General features: G+C 37.5%; 2 protein-coding genes across 2 annotated transcripts; both read left to right on the top strand.

The window, feature by feature from the left end:
- The first annotated feature begins 9,324 nt into the window (after window positions 1-9,324).
- On the top strand, window positions 9,325-10,272 carry LOC131649456 (uncharacterized). The gene has a single exon (XM_058919217.1). It carries the CDS (start codon window positions 9,325-9,327, stop codon window positions 10,270-10,272), a length of 948 nt encoding a protein of 315 aa, XP_058775200.1.
- A 5,198-nt stretch (window positions 10,273-15,470) lies between these two features.
- On the top strand, window positions 15,471-17,931 carry LOC131651591 (LEAF RUST 10 DISEASE-RESISTANCE LOCUS RECEPTOR-LIKE PROTEIN KINASE-like 1.5). Its single transcript, XM_058921252.1, has one exon. It carries the CDS (start codon window positions 15,508-15,510, stop codon window positions 17,623-17,625), a length of 2,118 nt encoding a protein of 705 aa, XP_058777235.1. The 5' UTR covers window positions 15,471-15,507; the 3' UTR covers window positions 17,626-17,931.
- The last annotated feature ends 4,955 nt before the right edge of the window (window positions 17,932-22,886 follow it).

Here is a 22,886-nt window from a genome sequence, read left to right as displayed (position 1 = left end):
CATGGCATAACTTTAATTGCAATTATAGATATCGGAGCTACTCATTCATTTATTTCGTTGGATTGTGCCAAACGATTGAATTTGGAAATATCTAAGACTAATGGAAGTATGGTTATTGATACTCTTGAGTCGGGTTCAGTGACTATTTCATCCGCTTGTTTGAATTGTCCAATTGATATATTTAGTAGAAAGTTCGAGATGGACTTAGTGTGCCTTCCATTAGAATAGCTTGATATCATCCTGGGAATGAACTGGTTGGAATTCAACTAGGTTCATATTAAATGCTTTACGAAGATAGTTATCTTTCTTGAATTTGTCGGTGTTGAGGATTTGGCAATGACTGCTAGGCAGGTGGACGAGGCGGTTAAGGACGGGGCTGATGTGTTTATGCTATTTGCATCAATGGAAGTGAAAGGAAAATCGGTGAGCAACGATTTGCCGATAGTGTGTGATTTTCCGGAAGTCTTTCCAGAAGACGTTAGGGAATTGCCACCTGAGAGAGAAGTGGAACTTGCTATTGAGTTGATTCCTGGAACTAGTCCTGTGTCAATGGCTCTTTATCGTATATCGGCATCTGAGTTGGCTGAACTGAAGAGTCAATTAGAAGAGCTGCTTAAGAAGGAATTTATTCGTCCAAGTGTTTCATTGTGGGGCGCGCCGGTATTATTGGTAAAGAAAAAAAGGCTCCATGAGGTTGTGTGTGGACTACAGACAGCTGAATAAAGTCATTATCAAGAATCGGTATCTGTTGCCAAGGATTGATGATTTGATGGATCAGCTGGTTGGGGCATGTGTATTCAGTAAAATTGATTTGAGGTCTGGATATCATCAAATTCGTGTGAAAGCAGATGATATTCAGAAGACTGGGTTCAGAATAAGGTATGGTCATTACGAGTATACAGTGATGTCATTTGGAGTAACTAATGCACCTGGTGTCTTTATGGAGTATATGAATAGGATCTTTCATCCTTATCTCGACAAGTTCGTAGTGGTGTATATAGATGATATTCTTATATATTCCTAGAACAAAGAAGATCATGTGGATCATCTTAGAGTTGTGTTTGAATTATTGAAAAAGAAGAAGCTTTATGCGAAGTTGTCGAAGTGTGAGTTCTAGTTAAGCGAAGTAATTTTCTTGGTCATATGATTTCCAAGAATGGTATTGTCGTTGATCCGATGAAAGTAGAAGCGGTATCTCTGTGGGAGGCTCCAAAGTCTATTTCCGAGATTCGTAATTTTCTGGGTCTTACAGGTTATTATCGAAAGTTTATTGAAGGATTTTCAAAGTTAGCGTTACTGTTAACTAAGTTTACTAGGAAGGGTCAAGCATTCATTTGGGATTTGAAGTGTGAAGAAGGATTTCAAGAGATGAAGAGGAGGTTGACTAGTGCTCTTATTCTGATTTTGCCAAATCCAGCGGAATCTTTTGTAGTTTATTGTGACGCTTCGTTAATGGGATTAGATGGTGTTTTGATGCAGAATCAATAAGTAGTGGCTTATGCATCGAGACAACTTAAAGTTCATGAAAGGAATTATCCGACTCATGATTTAGAGTTTGCAGCGGTAGTCTTTGTGTTGAAGTTATGGAGACATTATCTGTATGGTTCGAGGTTTGAAGTATTCAGTGATCACAAGAGTTTGAAGTATCTCTTTGATCAGAAGGAGCTTAATATGAGGCAGAGGAAATGGTTAGATTTTCTTAAGGATTGTGATTTTGGATTGAATTACCATCCGGGTAAGGCGAACGTTGTTGCTGACGCTTTGAGTAGGAAGTCCTTACATATGTTTATGTTAAAGGTGAGAGAATTGGATTTAATTGAACAATTCAGATATTTGAGTTTGGTGTGTGAAGGTACTCCTAATAGTGTTAAAATGGGTATGCTGAAGTTGACAAGTAATATTCTTGATGAGATTAGAGAAGGTCATAAATATGATGTTGAGGTGGTTGATTAATTGACTTTAATTAACCAAGGTAAAATAGGTGATTTCAGAATTGACGAGAATGGTGTTATAAGGTTTGGTGATCGAGTTTGTGTTCCTGATGTTGCTGAGATTAGGAAGAGTATTCTTGAAGAAGAACACCGTAGTGGATTGAGTATTCATCATGGTTCTACCAAGATGTATTATGATTTGAAAAAGCCGTTTTGATGGCCTGGAATGAAAAAAGAGATTGTTGGGTTTGTTTATTCTTGTTTGACTTGCCAGAAGTCAAAGATTGAACATCAGAAGCCGTATGGATTTATGCAACCGTTGTTTATTCCAGAATGAAAGTGGGACAACATATCTATGGATTTTGTTTCTGGTTTGCCAAGGATAGTTAAGAACTATGAATCTATCTGGGTTATCGTGGATAGACTGGTGAAATTTGCTCACTTTATACCGATGAGAATGGATTATCCAATGGAGAAGTTAGCTCAGTTGTATATTGAGAAGATAGCTAGTCTACAAGGTATTCCTTCGAGTATTGTGTCTGATAGATATCCAAGGTTTACGTCCAAATTTTGGGAAGGTTTGCAGAAAGCTTTGGGTACTAAGTTGAGATTGAGTTCTTCTTATCATCCGCAGACTGATGGTCACACGGAGAGGACGACTCAATCGTTGGAAGACTTGTTGCGTGCTTGTGTGTTAGAAAAAGGTGGTACTTGGGATAGTTGTCTTCCTTTGATTGAGTTTACCAACAACAATAGTTATCATTCGAGTATTGGTATGGCTCCGTTTGAGGCTTTGTATGGTAGGAGGTGTAGGACACTATTATGCTGGTATGAATCTGGTGAGAGTGCAGTGGTTGGACCGGAAATTATGCAAGAGACTACAGAGAAGATTAAGATGATTCAAGAGAAGATGAAAGCTTCTCAGATTCGTCAGAAGAGTTATCATGATAAGAGGCGGAGAACACTAGAGTTTCAAGGGGGAGATCATGTATTTCTGAGAGTGACGCATATGACTGGTGTTGGTCGAGCGCTAAAGTCAAAGAAGTTGACACCATGTTTCATTGGTCTGTTTCAGATTACGGAAACAGTAGGAGAAGTAGCTTATCATATTGCGTTACCGCCTACACATGCGAATTTGCACGATGTATTCCATGTGTCGCAGTTGAGGAAATACATTATGGATCCGTCTCAAGTAATCCAAGTAGATGATGTACAAGTAAAAGACAACTTTAAGGTTGAAGCATTTCCTGTGAGGATTGAAGACCGAAAGTTGAAACAACTGCGTGGTAAGGAGATAGAATTGGTCAGAGTAGCTTGGGGAGGACCAGCTGGTGGAAATGTTACCTGGGAGCTGGAGATTCAGATGAATGACTCTTATCCTGAGCTGTTTACCTAAGGTATGTTTTCAAGGACGAAAACTCTTTTAGTGGGGGAGAGTTGTAACACCACATATTTCAATTTATTAATTTAATTAGATTTAAATTAAGTATTAGAATTATTTAACTTTTATTGAGTTATTGGAGATTTTAGAAAATAATATTGTTGGGCTTGTGGTCTACTTAGTAGAAGGAAGGTGTTATTTGGGTAAGCCTTTACTAACTAATGACTCTAATTTCATAAAACAAGAAAAGAAGGAAAAATTGGAAATCTAAAGAGTCAGAAAAAAGAGAAGAAGAGTACGTGAAATAGAGCATTTAAGGAGGAAGGGGAAGAACGAAGAACACTTGCTAAGGTAAAGGGGGACTCTCCAATTATCATCTTTTATGATTTCATGAATGATAAGATTGATTGGGTAGATTGGTTCTCTCAATTATGTATGTTCTAGGCTTTGGGATTTTGGAGTTTTAGGTTCAATTGTGTGTTTTGATGCAATAAAATGCGTATGAAAGATTATAGATGTTAGATGAATTTGTGTTATGTTAGAGGCATGGTAAATTGCTGTAATTGGCTCTATTTTGGTGTGGAATTTCTATTGGAATAAAATGGTGATGAATAAAGGGGTTGAGATGCTGTCAAAACGGACATTTTTGGTTCGGTGCATGCTGTAACTGGGTAGCAGCCATGCTGTAACTGATAACCGCGTTATGTCAATAATTATAAATCATATATAACTAAGTGACATTATGGGGCAGTAGCCGATTTTATTCAAAAACTCCGATTAGATTATTTGGTGATGTTATACATTGTAGACATATGCGGTATTAGGTAAAGATGTAATTGGTGTGGTTTTGATATGGTAGTATTGTGATTGTGATGATTGTTCTGACTGATATGTGATTGATTATTGAATGATGTTGTGATATGTACATACTTTATTTGTGATGATAATGGTGAGTTATGATGAGACGATGTGATTCATCGGATCGGTGATGTTGTAAGTATGTTATATGTGTGCATTCATTCATAAATCATTTTGGTGGCTGAATCCAGGTGATATGTTGGATCAGTGGATGGCATAATTTCCATTGTGTAGAATTTGTGCTGGCAGGGCCGTATCTTGCTGATGTTTGGATCGGTCAGATGGGTTAGTCCCATGTTTGGTTCCACATGCATAGTGTCAGTACATTGCATATGCATATTGTTGTTGTTGATGAAAATCTTAATATATTACAATTAGGTGATTAATATACTTATGAAATGTTATTGTTTATAAGTTCATAACATTTGTTAATTGTGATGAGACTCACCCTTACTGTTGATGTTTTTCATATTGAAGAGTAGCTTCTTTTGCTTTGGTGAGGATAGCTTATAGGCTAGTCCGTTATTCTTAGTGTCTCTGTCATGCTCTGATATGTAACATTGGGGAACATTCACTTGAGACTTGTTTAATAACTCTTAATTTTAGTTTGATTGAATAAATTGTTAAGTTTTGGAGATGGTGAACAATGGTTTAATGTTATTCAAATTATGAATCTTTTCCGCTGTGATTACATGTTTTCGGTGAATGTTATTGATTGAGTTCCTCATGTTGGCATGACATGTGTTTTAAAAATATGTTTTTGTATAATTGTAGCATCCTTTTTCACATGTTACTCTGAATTAATTAATATATTCAGTAGTGTATAGAAGGGTATTACAAGTACCTCTCTTGGGGTTTTTCAAAAACAAAATTCCTTAACCCGCCAACTGTGAATGCTTCGACGAAGGAGAAATTTTTTAGGAGATCTTCATCTAGATAGTGAGAGGTAAAGATTTCTCTATCGGAGTAGTAAATCTTGTAGTTGGTTTCTTGGGCTTGTGAGGTGAAATTTTTGAAAGAGTATGAGGATGATGGTCGGAAAGAATGAGTTCTCTTTGAGGCTATTTGGAAGTGATGAAGATGATTGAGAGAAATGTGTGCTTTTATACAACGAGCAAGTAATAAAATGATGAGAAATTACCTCCTTTTATAGCCTCAATCTAATCGATTAGATACATGTTCTAACCAGTTAGAAAAGGTAAAAAAATAAGAGATATCCATTGCAACTATTTGTTACAACATTTACTTCCTCTAATATCCATTGTAATGATCTCCAACGTTCAATTTTTTTAAAGGATCTAATCAATTAGGTTAGAGTGATAATCAATTAGATTGGCCTTTTTCAGCATATTTCTTTTGGGCCTTGAGTTTTGCAAGCCCAAGTAACATTCTGCACCATTTTCTAAAACACTAAAAGAACTCATCTTTATGGATTAGAAAGAATTAATTTTGATGAGTAAAAAATTTCAATTAATTATTTTAAGAGTTTAATCATATTTCCTGATTATTTTCAACCTCAAAATAATTTTTACCTCTTTGCCAAGAAATCTTGACAATTACCTTACGATATATCTTTCTCCATGCATCCTTGGATACGATAGTTAGTAAATCCAAAAAATGGATAAGTCAATTACAGACTTATACATTCATCTGATTATTTCAGATCATCAATTTTGATATACTCTTAAATAGTTTGCTTTGACCATAACGATTGACATTTGCCATCATCATTCATCTAAAATATCTTGTATATTTCTAGTGTATACTGATGCTTTGCACAACTTTTTCAAATAATCATTAAATCTTCAAGCTGCAAAGCATATCTGTAAAACATTTCAGGTTTCACCTTTGGTGTCCATATAATCTTCTTGATGCCCATATCACCTTTGGTGTCCATTTTTCTTACAGAGAGTGCATTTATATACTGGAAACTTATTTTCTCTAGGATCTTCATTTTACTTATATCCTTCACCTCTTGAAAAACTATCTCCCTCGTTGGATGCTTTTGAGTATATTTTATCTTCTTCGTTAGGGGGAGATTCTTTCATGCTTCTCCCAGAGGTTGATGTCTCTCCTCCACTTCTTTTTTCAAATGTTGAAGAAGCTTCTTCATCTTCTTTGTGGTTCCTTGAACAAGAGGATCCTTCATTTGATGTTGAATCTTCTGAAGATCGTTCAACTACTGAGTATGTTCTTTCGAAGGATTTCACATTAGTTGTATGATATGAGAAAGATGATTATTCAGTTTGGATTCCTTCTTCTTAGAATATTTGAACTAGCTCGTTCTTTTTCTCTATGATTTCCTTCTTTCTTGAGTGACTTAGCACTTGTTTCTTTAACACTTACAATACCAAGAAACCTTTCTTTTACCAAACCTTCATTATTAACATAGAGAATAACAACAACCATTTGTTCTTTACCAGCAACATCACCAGATTCACATGCACAAGCAGCGTCAAGATCCTTTTGAATCTTAGGGGCAGTCATAAGGGTATTTCCCGGAGCACAATTTATTACACTAACTATCTCCGGGTTAATTTCCTTTAAAGTGTCCACCAACTCAAGAAATAGCCCTTTAAATAGAGAGTTAAGAGCCTCGTCACTCCCTCTAAATGGCATGCCATACCTCAAAAGAAACTTAGTAGCTACAACGGATGTGTTTACACGGACACGATATTCGTCATTCATTTACTTAGTTTGATTAACAAATGAGACCTTAATACTTTGCAAAATCGATGTTTTTGTTTACCTTGAATAGACCAAGGGTAAATAAAATTGTAGTGAGGTTGATGACAACCTATTTTTTAATAAGCTTTCCTTACCTCATTTTGGATGTCAAGATGATAGCTTGAAATTGGAAGCCTAATTCCCGGATTCGTTTTCAACAATTCATAATCATCAATTTTGATACTCTCACTTGGATATTGAGTTTCCGATGCTTCTACATTAGCTGGAGAAGTAGCTTTGTCTCTAGAAAGTATCAGAAAAAATTTCTTCATCCTATGAAGAGAACAATGAAACCAAATTATTAGAAAGAAAATAATTTATGAGAAATTAAGAAAATTGATATTTTTGATAAATTAGGGTTTTAGGGTTCAACTCAAAAAGGAGAAAAGAATGAGGAAAATTTGAAATACCCAATTTACCTTTGATTTTCAATCACCCAAAATAAATGCAACCAAGCCAAGTGAATAAATTGTAGAAAAAAATAAGGGGTTTTTGGATTAGAAACAGAAGAATCGCGGCCAAGGGGCGATTCTTGGGGTTTTTGGGTTCTCATGTACGGCGAACACGGCCAAGGTGAAGGCGGGTGGGCAGTAGTGAAGGGTAGGGTTTTCCGGGGGTTGGAGTCGCGATGGGATGCTTTTCTGGTGGAGAGAAAGTCCAGAGGGGGAGAAGGGGTTTTGCTTACTTCATTCTATTTCTCTGAGTTCCCCAGTCGTATTAAAGCAGCTGACATTTTCGAGTTTTTGGGTGCATTGGTGATATAGTGGAGGTGGCTATTTCTCCCAGGTTCATAAAATTTGGGAAGAAGTTCAGTTTTTCTTGTTTCAAAGGGGTTTCTGATGCGCGCTTGCTTGCGGTGAAACTTGATAACATTCGGATCGATGGGAGGAAGATACACGCGAATTTACCAAGGTTCGATAGAGGGAGGGTTTCTGATTTATCGTTTGGGAGGGGGAAATCTTCAAGGGGACACGAGGATTCAGAAGTTTCCTCCAAGAAAGGTTGGTGTGGTTTCAGGTCAAAGGAGGGAGGGGATTTCGTTCGCAGGGGCGGTAAGGCAAGACGGGATTGCGTCTGTTGCGGTGAACAAACCTATTGTTCTTGGATATTTCAAATTGGCAGAGGATGTTAGGCTGAGATTTTCCAAAGCTTTTGTAGGGAGAGTCTGCATTCCTGGTTCTAATTTTAATATGCAGTCCCACTTTGAGCTTGAAGGCTTCTATGCAGTTAAAGTTACTCCATTAGGAGCTAATCTTTGCTTGTTAGAAGAGAAATATGAGGGTTTTATTGAGGGTCTGATTGGCGAAGGGGAGTTTTGGTGGAAAACGTGGTTCTCTGACATAAGAAAATGGAAATAAGACGATGTTGATGATAGTAGGCTGATGTGGGTCAGGGCTTACGGCATCCCTTGTCATGGTGGGAACAAAGATTTGCTCGAATCTTTGGCTAATTCCATAGGTTCCTTAGTGTGCTTGGATGACAATACGGCTAACGAGGTTAGATTTGACGTTGCCAGGTTTCTTGTGAAGGTTCCGTTTGCTTACTCCATATGTGACTCAGTGAAGATTCGGATTGAGGGCAAGGAATACCTCATTTCTTTGAGGGATGAGGTTTTTGGCCCTGCCGGTCTTGCGTCAGGTTCAGTTTCTATTTCTTCTTCCAAATTTTCGCAGCCTTCGTCAAAGTCTGTTAGTAGCTGGTCTGAGAGTTTCTTTGTTGGGCAAGGAGGGTTGGGGGATGATAATTCTTCTGATAGTATTGTGGAATTTTCATCATTTTGTGGTGTTCATCATTCGGATCAGGGACGCGATAATTGTTGCAGTCAGGACCTTGCAGTGGGGAAGACTACTAACCAGACATCCGATGGCTCATGTTCTAGTAATGTAGGTGTCTTTGATTCTGCTGTGGGATTGTTGAAGGAAGCCGGCTCTGTTCCTGATGTAGTTAAACCATCGAATGTGGCGGTGGTTTTGGAGCGTGTTTCCTCTGAAACTGTTAAAACTTGTTGTGGTCCTTCTGCAGCGAGGAAGAGAGCCCCTAAGAGTTTGAAATTCCATCATATGCTGGAATTAGGAGGGAAATGTGGTAAGAAATAGGTTCGGTCGAAACTAAAACGCAAGGGAAAGCTATCGGTTCTCGTAGCGGCTGTTTCAGGGCCAGATGCGGATGCTTTCGTTCCTGATCCAGCTTCCTCCGCATCTGTCTCTCGTGTCCCTTAAAGTGAAAATGCCATTTATCATGGGAGCAATCTGATACTTCCGTGATTTACAGGAATAATGTTAGGAGATGGGATTATTTGAAGGACATCAGTGGGAACCTTTTGAAGGCAGCAGTTAGGTCGCTTGGAGTGGTGCATCCGGTTGTGGCAGAGGGGAATGTTTCCAAAAATAGTATTGAGGTTTCTTCGGGGAAACACAACACACTTCAATGATTATCGGATCTTTGAATGTGAGAGGGGGAGGGAGTTTGGTAAAGAGAAGGAGGATTAGTTCTATCATTTCTAGAGGTATGGATGATATTTTTGTCATACAAGAAACTAAGATATGTCGTATGGAGGAAGCCATTGCCAAAAGCTTTTGGAGGAAGGATTCCATAGAATACTCTTATTCCAACTCGATAGGGAGGTCTGGAGGTCTGTTAACGTTATGGAAGGGAGATTCGGTTACTGTTATTAACAGTTTTTCTGGTATAGGGTTTCTAGGGATAAAAGCTTTGTGGCAGGGTGATGTATATTATGTGATCAATATTTACTCTCCTTGTGAGCTTCAAAGGAAGGTGACTCTTTGGAGAACTCTTTTCGATCTTAAAAGTGAATATGTGGATGGTGAATGGATTTTGTGTGGTGACTTTAATGCCATAAAGAATAGTAGGGAAAGGATTGGGAGTTCGGTGAACGAAAATGCCAATGAGATGAAAGCTTTCGGGGATTTTATCAATAATTGCAACTTAGTGGATGTGCCTTGCAAAGGAAAATGTTTCTCGTGGTATAGTGGGGATGGCTTGTCGATGAGTAGGCTTGACCGTTTCCTCATTTCGGATTTTACTGTTAACAAGTGGGGTATTGTGGGCCAAAGTATAGGGGAGAGGGACGTTTCAGATCATTGCTCTGCTTGGATAGTTAAGGATAACGTTGTTTGGGTTCCAAAACAGTTCAAAGTCAATAATGAATGGTTCAATCTCAATTCTTTCTTACCCTTTGTTGAAAAATCTTGGAAAGAGGCAATTGTCGAAGGGAGAAGTGATTTTGTTCTCAAAGAAAAGTTTCGTATTCTCAAAGGGAGACTCAAATGGTGGAACGAAGAGGTGTTCGGGAAGATAGATTTGGAGATTGAGGAGGAGGTGACGGATTTGAATAGGTGGGACTCTTTACTATAGGAGGAGAAGGCCGAGGGGAGGGATGATATCGTTAAAGTTAGGAAAGAGGTGTGTAGTCGTTTTTGGTTGAACCTGAGAATCAAAGAGAACATGATTATTCAAAAATCAAGACTTGCATGGCTTAACGGCGGAGATTCCAATCGTAGATTTTTTCACAAAGTCATAAAGGAAAGGAGGAGGTATAATCACATCGGCCCTATTATTTCTTCGAGTGGCTTGAAGTACTCGGTTATGGAGGTTAAGGATGAGGTTTTCTCTCACTTTTCTAGCAAATTCGTGGAATCGGAGAGGTCTCGGCCTAGTTTGGAAGGAATTTCTTTCAAGAGGATAAGAGCGGAGGATTATTTGTCGTTAGAAGCCCCTTTTGAGGAAAACAAGATCAAGGACGCCATTTGGGGATGTGGGGGAGATAAATGTCCGGATCCGGATGGTTTCTCTTTTTTATTCATAAGGAAATGTTAGGATATTCTTAAAGATGATTTCTATCGTTTTTTCAAGGGTTTTCATTCCGGTGGGGTTCTCTCTAAGGCGGTCACATCTTCTTTCTTGTCGTTAATTCCAAAAACTCATAACCCTCTTAGCTTGGATGATTATAGACCAATTTTCTTAATTGGTTGTTTGTACAAAGCGGTATCCAAATTATTGGCGGGAAGATTGAAGTGTGTCTTGGATTCTATTATTTCTCCTAATCAAAGTGCTTTCGTTCCGGGAAGGCAACTTCTTGATGGAGTTTTGATTGCTAACGAAGTTGTTGATTACGCTCAAAAAGAAGAGAAAAGTTGTTTTCTTTTTAAGGTCGACTTTGAGAAGGCTTACGACAAAGTGAATTGGGATTTTCTTAGATTCTTGTTGAAGGAGATGGGGTTTGGGACAAAATGGATGAGATGGATGGAGCTTTTGATTTTCCAAAGTAAAATGTCGGTTCAAGTTAACGGGAGTCCAACTAAGGAGTTTGTGGTTGAGAAAGGATTGAGACAAGGAGATTTGTTATCTCCTTTCCTTTTCGTTCTTGTGGCGGAAGGTCTCACGGCCCTAGTGAAGAAAGCTACGTCTTTAGGGGATTATGAAGGCTTTATCATCAACGGTAAATGCTCGGTGGACATCCTTCAATTTGCGGAAGACACTTTGTTGGTAGGGGAGGGCAATTGGAATCAAATTTGGGCTTTTAAGACCGTGTTGAAGGCGTTTGAGTTGGTTTCCGGTCTTGGCATTAATTATCGTAAAAGCAAATTGATCGGCATCAATATTGGTAACAACTTGATGGAAGCGGCGTCGTCTCTTTTATCTTGTAAGGTGGAAGGTAAGGTTTTTCCTTTTCTTGGCATAATAGTTAGATCTAATCCTAGGAGAATCTCGACTTGGAAACCGCTATTGGATAAGATGAAGAAACGTCTCTCGAGTTGGAAGAATAGGTTCCTTAATTTTGCGGGAATTTTTGTGGGGAGTCTCGGAGACTAATAGAAAGATTCATTAGGTGGGATGGAAAAAATTATGTCTCCCGTTCGACAAAGGAGGTGTGGGATTTAAGAGGACGGATGATTTTAATTTTGCTCTTTTAAATAAATGGAGGTGGAGGATTCTTCATGAATCAGATTCTATTTGGCATAACCTTCTCTGCGCTAGATATGGTGACATTCGTCTTCAAGTATCGAAGGGAGGAGATGGTATTACCGTCGGTTCCTCTTGTTCTACATGGTGGAAAGATATCTTGTCTCTTGGGAAAAATTCTTTTAAAGACGCCATTGCGAATAACTGCTCCTTTTTGGTTGGAAACGGCTACAATACTTCTTTTTGGCATTCCAAGTGGGTCCTTGATTTACCGTTGAAGGATATTTTTCTTTCTCTTTTCTTGTTCTCTAGTCTTAAGAATGTATCGGTGGCTTGTATGGGGGGATGGATTGATGGTCATTGGAAATGGGGGGATTGTGGTTTACCTTCTAGGGTTGTTCACAGTCAGTTTTCAGGGGTTGTTTCTGAGCTGGGCAGGGGGCGGTCCTTTTCTGTTTCTGTCGATTCAGCCACAGCGAGATTACGCTCTGCTCGTAATCAGGTGCAGGAGGATGTCGCTGTGCTGGACAGTGCGGTTTCCGGCAGCATTGATGGGCTGTTCCGGGTCCTTCGCGGTGCTGAATTGAGGGAATCGGGAGATACCGATGTCGTTAGGTGGGATGCGGAGAAGGATAACATGTATTCTGTTAAATCTTGCTATCATTTTTATGCAGGTTTTTTGATTCCATGTGGTCCGATTGAGAAGTATGATGGAGTTTATTCTCTTATTTGGAGGTCGGATACTCCGTTCAAGATCAAAGTTTTTAGTTTGAGAATTTTGATCAATAGTTTACCTACGAAGGAGCTTCTTCTTAAGAGAGGTATCTCTTTTAGAACATATCTTTTTCAAGTGTTCTATCGTGAAGTTAATTTGGAGGAAAATAGCGGAGTGGATTGGTTTGTCGGATGTAACAGAGGAGGACCCTAAAGGGAGTTTCATGCTTTGGTATAGATTCTGCAAAAGCATGAAAATGAAGGAGGGTAGGCTTAGTTGCATTTGGTTGGCTTTAACATGAAGCATTTGGTTAGTTAGGAATGGTATTATTTTTCGGAGGGATGATTGGAATGTGCCAAATTTGGTTTGGAATATCAAGATGATGATTTGGAGGTGGTCTTTTTGTGGAGAGATTACTCATCCCAATTGCAACTTCTACGATTTTTGTAAAGATCCGGTGTATTTTCTTTCGTAGGTTCAATTGGTCTGTAATATCTCTTGTCGGGTTTTTCAACTCGTTCTTGTGTAACAGGTTTTGAGAACCCTTAGTTCTCCTCTTAATATATCTTGCTTACAAAAAAAAAAACAAGAGACAAATATGAGAGGTGGTCAGATTTGAGAAGAAGAGAAAAAGAAGTTATGATGTGATATATATATATATATATATATATATATATATATATATATATATATATATATATATATATATATATATATTAAAGAAAAATGAGAAGAGATATCAAAAGAGAGAGAAAAGTCCGTTGGTGTGTTGGTGGTATTTTTTTAATTTTTTTTTGAAACAGCCAAAAGAATATATACCAAACAGCACAAGAGGTGCCAATAGTATGTTACAAGAGTTCAGCAACAAATGCAATAAAATACAGATAAGAAAAGCAAAAGAAAAGCGAGACTGCACACCAATACCACCATAACAGACTCACACAGCCTCAATATAATGTAAATTGTGCCCTGAAGAAATTAACAAACAGAAGCTGCATATAACGACACGCTACTCAGCCAGAAAGCATTGCTCAAAACAGAACCGTTACTTTGCCTCTAGCCGACCCGCACACCATTACGAATTTGCTTAAAAAACCAGACAATCGAAGATCATCAGTGTATGCCCCTGCCTAAGACCCTTTGATGCGAATTCAGCCCTGTCATCGCCCGAATCCCTCATTGTCGTTGATCCGACACACCATTTGATCTGTCTGTCTCTAGTCCGAGACACGCCTTCGGATTTAGGCACCACATTGCAAAATCATCCATAATCAATTTTGATTTTAACTTAAGCCATTTCCAAGAACACATTTTTGCTTCCTCTATCGCCTTGCTGATATGAATATCTTCATTTCGGAATATTTTGTTGTTCCTAGCCTTCCAAATGCACCATATACAAGCGCACCACAGCACGCGAAGCTATAGAGCCGTCGATTTTCTGCCACATAGTAGATTTTCGAACTGGTTCATGTGCTGCCAGCCTTCATTATGCAGCGCTGACGTAACTCCCAGCCACCTGCAAATGCTGCTCCAAACACCTGCAAAACACTTACATTCGAAGAATAGATGTGATACCGATTCCTCGTTGCCGCTGCCTCCTACACAGTCGACCTGCCCCTGTAACCCTATGCCCCTTTTGGCTATGTTGTCAATTGTTGCGATTTTATTCTGTACCAGTCTCCACACCAAATAAGAAACCTTTGATGGAATAGCTTTGTGCCAGATTTTTGACCATGGATTCCTAGCCTCATCGTTACCTGAGGGAGCTATATTCTTGTACACATCCTTTACATTATACTCACCTCTGTCTTCCATACCCCCTAAGTCCAAAGAACACAAGTCTCTCCACCAACTTGAGCTTCCACTTGCCCCCAAGCCCAAGCCCCCCTCCGAATTCAACCCGTATCTATTTACTAATGCCGAAAACCAAATCCCTTTTTTTTTCTACTCTAATCTTCCATTTCCATTTTGCCAATAAAGCCGAATTAAACAGTCCTAACTTTCTAATTCCCAACCCCCCTTCTTCGATTGGCCTACAAACCTTATCCCACTTGACCCAATTGATTTTCCTCTCATTCTCTCCACCCCCCACAAAAACTGTTTGAATATAGATTCAAGTTTAAGGATAATACCTGCCGGAGCCTTGAAGAAGGAAAGGTAGTACACCGGAATCGCATATAGAACTGATTTTAGCATTACTATTCGACCTCCAATGGAGAGATGTTTGTTCTTCCAGCCAGATAGCCTTGATTTCACTGTTTTTAACACATGTGACCAAGTTTCCATACGCTTTGGGTTTGCACCGATTGGTAACCCAAGATACAGAAACGGGATAAATTAACTTAATTGTAATACAATTAAATATTATATATATAATATAAAAAAATCTGGTGTTTCTAAAGCTACACCCAACCTCAAGGTTAGTCCGCCCTTGTCTATAATGACTCCACCATCACTTTCGTAACCTTTGTGCGATTTTAAGATTGCTCTTAACCGTTACGTTGGGCTACCAATTTGACTATCTAGCTTCTACCAAGGGTCGAGCTAGGCATGCACGACTCTGAGCACCAGACATCCTTGCACGACTATGGCATCCGAGCAACAACTCAACTCCTTACTATTTAAGAATATTTCTGCTTCACCGATCTCACAATCTCGACTAACATTGAGAGAGATATTCCGACTAAAAATTTCAGGGAGTATATTTAAAAATAGGATATTTTAAAAAACAACATTTCAAAATCAAGGGCTAATTTAGATATAAAAAAACCCCACGTATTCTCCTAGTTTTAGTTTGTCTTGTTGGATTTACCCCATCAGCATAGACCCTATATCTGCTATTCAGTATAGAACTGAGTTATTATAATTAATGAATTGGAACAAGCACTTCTAGTAATATTGCCTCTACACTTTTAATAAATCTGTATATTTGGGAAACCTCTGCGCAATTTTTCGGAGTGTTTGTCTTTTCTATGTTCCCTCCTTGCACGTGCCCCTCTTTTTTCGCTCTCTTTCACTTTTCACTCTTTCTTTCCCCAACTTCAAAAACCTCTCTAGTCACTAGTAGCTGCAGTAGCTCTCGTTCTCATACTCACACCATCCCACTCACCTTCCTTCAGATCCCATCTAACTCCAAACCCAAAACACTTCTCATTAATGACTCTACAAAGTACAAACCACACTTTCAATCTTCTTCCATTACCATGTTTCCCTTAACCATTCTTCTCGTCTTGTTCTTTGTACACTTCCCCACCTCAACATTAACATGTTCTTCCAATATTAACCCAAACTCAACAAAAACACACCCTTGTCCACCGTTCTCCTCCACCCCACCTTTCCCATTCTCAACCTCACCAGGTTGTGGCCACCCTTCTTTTCAACTAAACTGCTCATCTCCTCACTCTTTCATTTCCATCAACAACCTCTCTTTCTCCCTCCTATCTTACAAATCCAACACTTCCTCAATCACCCTCTCCCCTCACAACCCTCAAAACAATAACACTTGCCCATCTCCATCCTCATCTTCAATCCCTAATAAACCCATCAACCTCTCAAACTCCCCATTCACTCTCTCAGATGAACTATGCTCACGCCTCTCTTTTCTCCAACCTTGCCCCCCTCCAACACTTCCCAATTGCACTCACTGCCCATGGCAATGCAAAATCATCAAAAACCCAACAGAAATCTTCACTGACTGCAGATCTATGCATCACTCTGTTTCAGATTCTGAACCCAGTTGCCAAAGCGATGTTCTTAGTTACCTCAACGAGATACTCACTCTCGGTATCGAACTTCAATGGGATGAAGCATTAACACAAGACTCTTACTTCACAAATTGCACAGAATGCATCAACAAAAAAGGCTTCTGCGGTTACAATTCCTCAGACCCGAGCAAACACTTCATCTGTTTCCATTCCATAGAAACTCTTTCCCCGCCGTGGATTCACAAAATGAAGCTTAACAAAATCGCTGTTTTCGCGGTTATCATCGCTTTCACTTCGTTGCTTCTTTTCATCACAGTTACAATTTCAATTCTCCGATCCAGAAGCTTAAACTCTCGAGCAAAACTTGAAGAAGATCCAACCACCGTCTTCCTCCACAACCACCACTCCGCGAATCTCTTCCCACCGGTTTTCACCTACGACGAACTAAACACCTCCACTAACAACTTCGATCCAAATCGAAAACTCGGCGACGGTGGATTTGGTTCGGTTTACCTCGGCAAACTCCGAGACGGAAAACTCGCCGCCGTGAAACACCTCCACCGTCAAAATCAAAATCACACTTCCGCGTTCTCATCAAAATCATTCTGCAACGAGATTATCATCCTCTCTTCAATCAACCATCCAAATCTCGTTAAACTTCACGGTTACTGTAACGATCCACGAGGCTTGATTCTCGTTTACGATTACGTTCCAAACGGAACCCTAGCAGAGCACATTCACGGTTCAAGGAGTAAACGAAACGGTTACAAGCTGACGTGGCAAACGAGACTTGATATTGCTATACAAACGGCGTTAGCGATGGAGTATCTTCATTTTGCAGTTAAGCCACCGATAGTTCACAGAGATATAACATCGTCAAATATCTTCGTGGAAAAGGATATGAGGATTAAAGTCGGTGATTTCGGGTTATCGAGGTTGTTGATTCTGCAAGAAACGAGTCAAACGACGTCGTCTGGAGGGTACGTTTGGACCGGTCCTCAAGGTACACCGGGGTATTTAGATCCGGATTATCACCGGTCGTTCCGGTTGACGGAAAAGAGTGACGTGTACAGTTTTGGTGTTGTGTTGCTTGAACTGATTTCGGGGCTTAAAGCTGTGGATTATTGTAGGGATAAACGTGAGATGGCGCTTGCCGATATGGTTGTTTCGAGGATTCATACGGGTCAGTTGAGGGAAGTACTTGACCCGGTTCTTGATTTGGGGAATGACGGTGAGGCGCTGGACGCGGTGGCGGCTGTGGCGGAGTTGGCGTTCCGGTGTGTTGCGTCGGATAAAGATGATAGACCCGATTCGAGGGAGGTTGTTGGGGAGTTGAAACGAGTGAGGTTACGGAGGCTAGTGAATGATGACGTGGCAAAAGAGTGAGGCGGACCCACCATTGTGTGCACGTGGGTGGTAATGTGTATTGTTACGTAACGTTAAGGGGAAAGTGTCAGTGACGCCGTAGCGGAAGCTGTAGGTTATTTTAAATTTGAAAATTTAGGAGGAGCCTACCGGAATTGACTCAGATGAAAGAGGCCATATTCTAGGTTTTTGTTTGATGGTTCAGATATCTATATCATAATTGTATAGTAGTACTGTTTAACTATTAACTGAAATACATTTTCAAATTTGAATTGTTTCTTCTGTCTCTATATAGTATATATTAACTTTATTATAAAATAATTTTAATACAACTGCAGTTTTTGTCTTGTCATTTTCGATGGATCTTCCTATTTTTGAAATTTTTAAATTATGTAACTTATGGTCTTATTACTAGTTAAAATTATAGATTAGTAATAGTATGAGAATTAAAAATGAATAGAATTTAAGAAAAAAAATCATAAGTGATAAGTATACATAATATAATACAGTAGAAAAAAGCATTTTTATAATAATAATAATAATAATAATAATAATAATAATAATAATAATAATAATAATAAGGAAAAAGAAAAAGAAGCATATCTTTGAAAATATCCCTCTCTCCCTTTTTAAAAAATTCCTTAATCAAAATGCTTTTAGAACAATTTCTTGGTGATTATGGTGGAATTTTTTGGCATCTATTTATTACTCTTTCTGATCTAAATTATAATCTAAATTATAAGACATTTTGCAAAAAAAAATATCCTAAATTATAAATCATTTTATAATTTTAATATAATATTAGTAACATTTTTTCTACTTCTTTTAATTTCTCTTTCCAATATAATTAATAAAAGTCAATATAGTAAAATCATATATAATTTCTTTTTTTAATGTTTTAAAAATCGGACCGAACCAGCCGGTCAGGTCGAAAATCGGAGGAGTCACCGGTCTGATCTGATTGATGGACCATGTATGTTATTAAATCGGCGAGAGCCAATAAAAATCGGTCAAAACTAGAAAAAAATCGGTAAACCGGCGGTTTTAGAAAACCGGCGATTCAAATATATGCTCTTGTTTTTCACACAAAACGACGCCGTTTTCATGATTTTTTAAAAATAAAATAAAAATATAATTATACTTTATTCAAACCTTATTTAAAACAATTTTTCTCCAGTTTGCAATTAAGTCTAGTTTAAAATTTATTTAAATTTATATTTTGTATTAGTTTGTTGTGAGTGATGATTATATTTAGAATTTAAATGTAAAGAATAAACATGTGAAATAATGATATTTTGAAATTTTAAAATTTTGTAGATGTTGTGATATTTTTTAGATACAGAGTCATCTGGTTCGACCGATTTAATAAATATATAATATTGTAATAGAGACTGGTTTATTCAACCGAGTTATCCGGTTTAATTCGATTTAGTCATGCGGTTCGACCAATGACTCAGTGGCTCAACCAATGAACTAGTGACCCAGTATCCTCACTGGTTTGATGACCAGTTCGATTTTTAAAACATTGCCTTTTTTCATACAATAGTAATTATGTTTCTTAAGTTATGTGAAAAGTCTAAAACGTCTAATAGTTTAGGATGGAGGGAATAATTATTTATTAGATGTTCAAAGATCGACTAGCCAAACTCTTAGTTAAAATATGCATTATGTTGATTATAAGTTATTTAAAGAGACATATGAACCCAACATCTAGTTTTTTAAGAAGTATCCTCGCATCTTAATACACTTACTTCTATAATGTTGAACTAAATTATAAACTATATTAATTTATTTCTATCACGTTGGACCGGATTATAAGTTATATTGATTGTTGTTTTTATTATCATAGTGTAGTTTTAAAGGTTGTTTGCTTTTCATCTTGAGTTCTTCAAGGATTCTTCATATCCATTGTCGTTCACAAAGTAATACTTTGAATAATGACTCTAAACTTAACTTTTGCACCACTTTTTGTCATCACTTCTTATTTTTCTCTCCTATAAGTCACAAGGTTACCTCACACATACCTATAATACCTAATACCTTGAATCATGACTCTAAACTTAACTTTTGCACCACTTGTTATTTTTTGTTGCTCCAAGTCACAAGGTTACCACACACATAATAATACCTTAATTTCGTTACCACACACATAATAATACCTTAATTTCTTGAGTCATGACGCTAAAATTAACTTTTGCACTACTTATTTTCTGCTCCTCCAAATCACAAGGTTACCACTCACATAGCTACAATACCCAGGGGAGGATCTTTTATTTGTGACCGAGTCTCCTCAGACAACATTAGTGAATAAATAGACATCATTTCACTAGTTTTCTTTTTAAAAAATCCATCTCTTCCTGAATTTTCTATCAAATATCAAGATTATGTAAACTCTCTCCAGATGTTCCTCAAAAAGAGAATGCATACACTTACTTACTACACTAGCTAAGAAGATAATCACTTTTCTTCCCAAAGTTTTGCTTAAGGCCCATGTGAATATATATTGCCGACAACCTCTCATCCTTGTTTCTTTCAAAAGCTCTAGGATATATTTTTGTTGTGACAGTACAAATCCTTTTTTGATCTTGCAACCTTTATATCCAAGAAGTATCTCACGAATCTTAAATCTTTTATTTCAAACTATGAGTATAAATATTTTTTCATTGTGAAAGGATTTTGTGAACCAGGACTGGTTAGCTTGGCCTTGAGTGCGCCCGTAGTATTTCATAGATGAATGAAATTCTTAAACCAAACTTTGAGAGATTGCTTCTTCTATTAAGTCCCCCATCCCACCGAAGAAAAGTGTCATAAAAAATATTTATTTTCAAAGAATGTTACATCCCTAGTGACAAATATTGTTTTTGTTCCAACAAAAACACATTATATAGCACGAGGTTCATGTTTTTCAATATTTTTGCGTTCTTAAACAAAGGTTGTACAAAGAAATACTTTTATAGCCAAATCACTAAAAATATGTTTACTTGGAAAACTTTCTTTCAAAGTATGAACTGGAGTTTGAAATTTTAAAACTTTGGAAGGAATTTTATTGATTAAATATGAAACAATTAAGAATGGAAAATGGTTAGGTGTTTTCTTTGTGAAAAAGTAAATCTCGAGCTACTTCTAAAAGGTGTATATTTTATCTTTCTGCAACTCCATTTTATTGAAGAGTATTAGGACATGAAATTTGATGTATAATTACGTTATGAAGTAAAAAATCACTTAAATTAGTGTTAAAATATTATTTGTCATTATCACTTCTAAAACTTGAATATTGGTCTGAAACTGATTTTGCACCATTTAAAAAAAGTAATATATAGTCTTACAAACATATTACTTACATTTTAACTGGAGGAGTTTGTCCTTCGATCAAGTGTAATAATCTAAAGATAATTGGACAATTTATGGAGATAGAATACTCAATAATATTAGGTGATCATAATGCTTTGCTAGAAGTCAATTATGTTTTATTAGACCAAGAGATTGAACCAATTATTAATATTATTGGGTCTTATGAGGTCACACAAATAGTAACACAAGGATTCAATTGGGAGGTTATAAATTGAAAAAGATTGGGTGGTTATGGATTGGAAAATAACTTATACTAAAAGGGATGATTAAGTCACATAATATACGACATTATGGGTTTAATTAATCATCTTCCATTTAAATCTATATAGGATAGAGGTTACGTGAAAATAATCATTAATTCAATCATTTCTTGCATTCTCTTCCTCGTATCTTTCAGTTCTCCCTAGCCACAAAAGTAAGAAGAGAAAATTGTTCCCTCCTTCGATACTAGCATTCATGGTGATCTGATTGTTGCTTATGGACAAACACTAGAGCAACGCTGCTTGACATTCTCGAAGGTCTCCATTGGAAGCTAGCACCTTCGCGAATTCACGCATCGAAGGTATATAATTCTATACTTAGTATGATTCATATTAGTATATGCGGATTAGATGCAAAGAATGAAATTCTTGAAATTATGCTATAAGCATATAAAATAATACATTAACAACTACACATAACACACTGTTGATTCATCATTTATGAATGTAATAAAGTATATTTTGAGAGAGTGTGTGCTCTTGGAGTTATGAACTCAAACATCACTATGATAGAAAAATATTTTGATGATTTATAAAAGAAGTATTGGAAAATGAGAGTGACGATGTTTTGCAAATCCACACAAGAATTGGTTATAACTGCTATTTTTTTACTTTCTCTTAAAACAAGATTACAATTTTACAAGAATAACAAATAACCTCTCTCACCCTAAATTAGGATTTGCAGCTTAGCAATAATGAGAGACTAGTATGCTATTTATAATAAAACCTAACATACTAACTAATGGACTTTTTCCACAAGGCCCATTACACAAGCCAACTTAATAAATAAGCTAACTTAACAAATTAGGGTTTAAACACTAAACCTAATTTATCATGCTAACAACCCTAGCATCTTCGACACAAGCATGTGAACAACCTTCGACTTCATGCTTAATCCTGTCGAACCAAGAAGCTACCCTTCGACCATACTAGAGTTCGATCCAATATCCCACAAATCTCCACCTTGGACCTAACTCTACAACATCAAGGGAACAAACTAGCTTTCTTCATGCAGCTTTACCAACTGCACAGTGGAAAAACTTGCAACTCGCTAATGACTTGGTGATCATATTTATCTTCTCCGTTGTCGTTAATGCAACATTCATGGCTGCCTCTCCCTTCAATGCTTCCAAGAAACCCTTCTGAACCAGTAGGGCTTTCATCTTCAAGCGCCACAGACCGAAATCATTCACTCCGGTGAACTTTTCAATCTCATACTTTGTTGAAGGCATCTTCTCCATGCTCACCGCACCAATTTGTTGTGAAAAACGATGTCAAGAACAAAATATAATAGGAATTAGGGAATATAAGAAGAACACAAGAATTGGTTATAACTGCTATTCTTTTACTTTCTCTTAAAACAAGATTACAAGTTTACAAGAATAACAAATAACCTCTCTCACCCTAAATTAGGATTTGCAGCTTAGCAATGATGAGAGACTAGTATTCTATTTATAATAAAACCTAACATACTAACTAATGGGCTTTTTCCACAAGGCCCGTTACACAAGCCAACTTAATAAACAAGCTAACTTAACAAATTAGGGTTTAAACACTAAACCTAATTTTACATGCTAACAACCCTAGCATCTTCGACAAAAGCATGTGAACAACCTTCGACTTCATGCTTAATCCTGTCGAACCAAGAAGCTACCCTTCGACGATACTAGA

This window comes from Vicia villosa, linkage group LG2 (genome assembly GCF_029867415.1).
Source record: "Vicia villosa cultivar HV-30 ecotype Madison, WI linkage group LG2, Vvil1.0, whole genome shotgun sequence".
Classification (NCBI taxonomy): Eukaryota; Viridiplantae; Streptophyta; class Magnoliopsida; order Fabales; family Fabaceae; genus Vicia; species Vicia villosa.
This window is presented reverse-complemented; position numbering and strand designations above follow the sequence as displayed.

Excerpts from the sequence above, each read along its gene's own strand:
- LOC131649456 (XM_058919217.1), top strand. The coding sequence starts at position 9,325 with ATGATTATCGGATCTTTGAATGTGAGAGGGGGAGGGAGTTTGGTAAAG.
- LOC131651591 (XM_058921252.1), top strand. The coding sequence starts at position 15,508 with ATGTTCCCTCCTTGCACGTGCCCCTCTTTTTTCGCTCTCTTTCACTTT.